At 36.8% G+C, this 5,000-nt stretch overlaps 1 protein-coding gene across 10 annotated transcripts in view; it reads left to right on the top strand.

The window, feature by feature from the left end:
• The window catches only part of LOC124951988 (nuclear factor 1 X-type), a 61,043-nt gene that overhangs the window by 54,108 nt on the left and 1,935 nt on the right, over nucleotides 1–5,000 (top strand). For 8 of the 10 annotated variants that reach the window (XM_047501187.1, XM_047501186.1, XM_047501178.1 and 5 more), the window contains 2 exons: nucleotides 3,199–3,386; nucleotides 4,847–5,000. The exon at nucleotides 4,847–5,000 is cut by the window's right edge and continues 212 nt beyond it. In XM_047501187.1, coding sequence (XP_047357143.1) covers nucleotides 3,199–3,386; nucleotides 4,847–5,000 — 342 coding nt within the window. The remainder of the gene's footprint in view (nucleotides 1–3,198; nucleotides 3,387–4,846) is intronic. The other 2 variants (XM_047501181.1, XM_047501180.1) reach the window with 2 other exon arrangements.

The raw sequence follows: 5,000 nt of genomic DNA, 5'->3' as shown, positions 1-5,000 counted from the left end.
TAGCCGCCTGCAGCTCTCTGCACGATCGTGTTCGCACGATGCTGTCAACGCGTAGGTGAGCTCGAACGTCATTCTTTTAATTGCTCTCATCCCTTTCGTATTCCCTTGAATTATATATATGGGTATGTGAGTCATTATAAAAAAAAAAGTAAGAAAAAAAATAAAAAGGAAAAAAGAGGAGAGGAGAAAAGAAAAAAAAAAAAAAAGAAAGATCCCAATTGTTCGAGATCGAAGAATCGATCGCAAGAAAAGCGATGATGAACAAGAGAAAAAAATCTTACGAGTACGAGCACCTCTCCCGTCACCCTAAACCCCCTCAGTCACAGCCATGTACGTATAGTTAAGTGTTATGTATACTAACCACATTTTCTATTGATCCCACTTTGCCCGTTCGTTCGTTCGTTCGTTCGTTCGTTCGTTCGTTCGTTCGTTCGTTCGTTCGTTCGTTCGTTCGTTTGTCCGACCAACCGATCTGTCCTTTGCGAGGATTGGCTTGCTCGAATTCGATAGAGAGAAACAGAGAGAGAGAGAAAAAGAGAAAGAGAGAAAGAGAGAGAGAGAAAGAGAGAGAGAGAAACAGAGATAGAAATAGATAGATAGAGAAAAAGAGAGAGAGAGAGACGACGACGAGGACGAAAGAGAAAAAATAGACCACTCCCTTTCTCTCTATAGTAACGAGTCAAAAAGTTTAAAGATAATAACGATGATACGAGGACCAAGAAAATCCCGAAAGTTTGCATTGAAACAAAAAAAAAGAAAGAAAGAAAGAAAGAAAAAGAAAAAGAAAAAGAAAAATAGACAAAAGGAAGTTCGTCAAACGGACAGACAGACGAATGGACGAGTTTTCTCGCTAACTGCCGTAGTATCCCAAATCTACCTGGTAAGCTAGCTGTCTGTCTGTCTGTTCTCATCCGTCTATCTGTCTATCTGTCTGTTTATCTGTCTGTCTGTCTGTCTATCTATCTGTCTGTCTGTCTGTCTGTCTGTTTGTCCATCTGTTTGCCCACCCTCTCACACCCACCTGTTTCACATTACTATTACTTCGAAAGGTATAGCCTCGAGTGGAGTACATTCAAGGTCAAGAAAACTTCTCCAAAACGATCGAGCGACGTGCCTCTCTGTCCATAGGGAGGGCGAGTGGGCGGGGGGTAGGAGGGAGGGAGAAAGGGAGGAATGGCTCTCGATCGATAACCGTTCGAGGCTGTACTCCCTGGTATTAACCATGCACACCATAATTATCTCTATCTCACTCACTGTCACACGGCCAATGCTCTGGGTATGTCGTATGCTGGATGGATTAACCGATCTAATTGATTGATTCACCACTGATTAATTTCCGAACCTTGATTGAACGTTTGTACTCTATCTATCTATCTGTCTATCTCTTTATCTATCTATCTATCTATCTCTTTATCTATCTATCTCTTTATCTATCTATCTGTTTGTTTATCTATCCACCTATCTATCTATCTCCGTACGATAATACCACTTTTATTATTGTTGCGATGTTGGTGTTGTTATTTATATTATATATATATATATATATATATATATATATATATGTATATATATACCGTATATTATATATACTACATACATATATATATATATATATATATATATTATGTATATATATGTGTATATATATATACACATATCATAATTATTCTGATCATTGTTTGATGTTGTTACCTTGATGTTTTTGATGTGTTGTTTAATCGTTGTTATTGTTGCTGTTTGATGTTTGTTGTTGCACTATACATCCATATACATATATATATATATATGTATATATATATATATTTATATTTATATTTATATATACATACATAAGAGTTAACAAGAGTATAGATACGCACGTATATGTATGTTTGTGCGTTCTTTTTTTATATTCGAAACGTACGTGTATGCGTGTAACGTAGCTACTATAGGTAGGTACAGAGATGGAATTGCAACGCGCGACCGCATTCCATCGGCCGGTCCAGAGACTCTTGATCCTCAAGTTCCAAAGCACTGAGAATCACAAGAGAGGAAGGAGAGAGGGATGGGGTGTGGGGGAAGTGCGGATGGACAAGATTCAAGCGGGGTGCCGCTCAGGAGTGGCTCCCAAAGGGTGATTCCCGAGGGTGCAGCGGATACACGTACGTTTCAGCCAGTCAGCCAGTCAGCATCACGCTTGGAGCGCCTTCTCTTGTGCGTGTGCGTCTATGTACGATCGTGCTTACACGCACACGCATGCAAACCGCGTATGTATATATGTGTATGTGGCTATGTACGTATGTATATATGTATATGTATATGTATATAACTCGATAATCCAATCGCGATACGTGATCGTCGCAACTGCACCACTAAAACCACCCCCTAACAATCTCATACGAGGAGAAAGCTAACAATAACAATAACAATAATTATAATAATAATAATAATAATAATAATAATAATAATAATAATAATAATAACAATAATAATAATAATAATAGTAATAATAATAATAACAATAATAATAATAATAATAATAATAATAATAATGATAATGATAATGATAATTGTAATAATTATAATTATAATAATAAATAATAATATTATATAACAATAATGATAATGATGGTAATAATAATAAGAAATGTTTCCTCGTTAAAAGAGAACATTTCTGCTGATTCTTTTTTCATACGTTACGCGTTCGATCGAATGCTATAATCGCTTCGGTTATCGATTCGGGGTCGCCAAGGGTTAAAAGCAAAATGCAGGAAGACGAGTGTGCGCGAGTGGTGTTCGCTCGTAGCATCTTGCAGTTCGCTCGCCTATAAATAACGCGCGTCCTCGAACGTTTCTGAGCGATGAACGATTTTATCTTCGGGCCACGGCTCGGTCTACTAGACACAAACTACTATAACCACCACCCTTGCCCGCGAACTGCTCGATTTCGTACATCTTATACAACCTTAGAATATTCTTTGTGATTTAGAATGTGACGAGATGAATAAAGGACGGAAGTTATTGACAATAAGAAAAAAGAAAGAAAAAAAAAGAAAGAAAAAGATAAGACGAAAACTAAACAAAACAAGAAAGTAGATAAATAAACAGAAATGGAAATCGTTATCCTCGGAGAGGTTTGAATCGACTTGTCGAGGGGGTGGTTCGACGGTGGCGTAAGCGTTTGTATTTGTTCTGATTCTATCTGGCTCTGTGTTACAGGATTGCATTCACCCCACGAAGGAATGGCCGGTGGATCCGGTCAGAGTATGTCCGGTCTCGCTTACTATCAACCTGAACATCCTGCCTCAACGGGAGTGGTCAAGTATCCGGAAAATGGTCACGATACCCTTTCGGATTTCGTGACGTTCGTTTGTCAAGAAGCTGAAAATACGCAGCAACTACCCCAGGTAGCTTCTGGATCCGTCGAGACCGCCACAGTGTCGTCGCTTCTATCGTAATCTCGTTAGCTCCACTCTTTTCTCTCTCTCTCTCTCTCTCTCTCTCTCTCTCTCTCTCTCTCTCTCTCTCCACTTTCACAGACTTTTCTTTTCTTTTCTTTTTTTTTTCTTTCTCTGTTTTGATTTTATTTCTTTTCTCTGTTTCTTTTCTTTTTTTTTTTTCGTTTTCTTTCTTGTAAGTATAGTTTTCTCTTCTTCGCTTACTTTGTAGAGTTTTGAGAACGAATGCAAACGGCCACACTGTGGCGGTTACGCACGACCTGCATAATTTTCCGTGCTCCAGTCGCCCTGGATTCACGTTATTTCTTTAATCACATCGTATATATTTGCTCTATTTATTATCTATCGTCTTTGTCTACACGTCTGCATTTTTCACTCGTTCGACTGTTTCACTTTCTATCTCTTTCTATTTTTCTATCTTTATCTATCTCTATATTTCTATCTCTGTCTCTATCTCTATTTCTCTATCTTTCTCTTTTTTTTTCTCTCTTTCTGTCTCGTTTTACAGTTATGAATGAACTACTTGGTTGTCTTATTTCTTAACAATCGCACGTTTCTCTAACGTCAATCATTCTTACATATATAAATTTTTATTCTAATAACGTTGACTGTTTGAAATCGTATTTACAAAGTAGGATAATGAATATAACGAATAGATCTTTCCTATTGATTCGAAAGATAGATTAGATGAATTGATTCTCGATTATTCAAATAACAAAATCATTGTTGAATAGTGTTAAATTTGTTAGGAAATTTGTTGATGAAAAACGTGCGAGATACGTAAAATCTCTAAAAAGTGTCTCTAACTTTTTTAAAACCTAATGATACTTTTTGAAACGAACAAAGTGAAATAGATTTTCAATATACTTATATATGAATACCAACGTTCTCTAGATATATTATTGTAATTGGTAGATCTTAAATCGATATTATGAGCCGACAATTAGTGTCAATTGTCAAATTGACAGATAAAATAGTTTGCTTTTTTGAATACATTTTAGGAAAAATATATATCACATTGACAGAATTGTAAAGTCTTTACAACCAACAAGATTTGTAAAATATGATCTTTCTTGATCTCGAAATTGTAAATATCTCATTTCCCAATGTTCCGCAAACAATAAACAAATTCTAAAAAAAATTCCTTATATCCTTCACAAATGATTGCAACTTTGTTCGTATCAAAAAATAAAAAAAAATAAAAATATAAAGAAAAAAGAAAGAAAGAAAGAAAGAAAGAAAGAAAGAAAAGAAAGAAAAAAAAGAAAATTGATTTAGTTAGAAAAAAAAGTACGAATTATTTTCAGAATTTATTGTACTAAGAAATAATTCGTTTTCTTCGATCGATCGGGGTGAGTGGATCACGCGCGGGTCGAGTGTGTTGATCGGAGGGTGTGTGCGATTTCCAGGCGCAGCTAGCGGGACCGCGTACTGGCATACAAAAGTTCTCACAGTATTATCCGAGCTCGATGTTACCGCCACCTCCACCGGCGCCAATGGCGAGACCGGTTGCGATCATCAGGTCGACGGGTGAGTTGACTGGTACGAGCGCAAATTCACCGC

This window comes from Vespa velutina, chromosome 10, assembly GCF_912470025.1.
Source record: "Vespa velutina chromosome 10, iVesVel2.1, whole genome shotgun sequence".
Taxonomy (NCBI): domain Eukaryota; kingdom Metazoa; phylum Arthropoda; class Insecta; order Hymenoptera; family Vespidae; genus Vespa; species Vespa velutina.
Note: the sequence above shows the minus strand (reverse complement) of the source record. Positions and strands in the feature narration are given on the sequence as shown.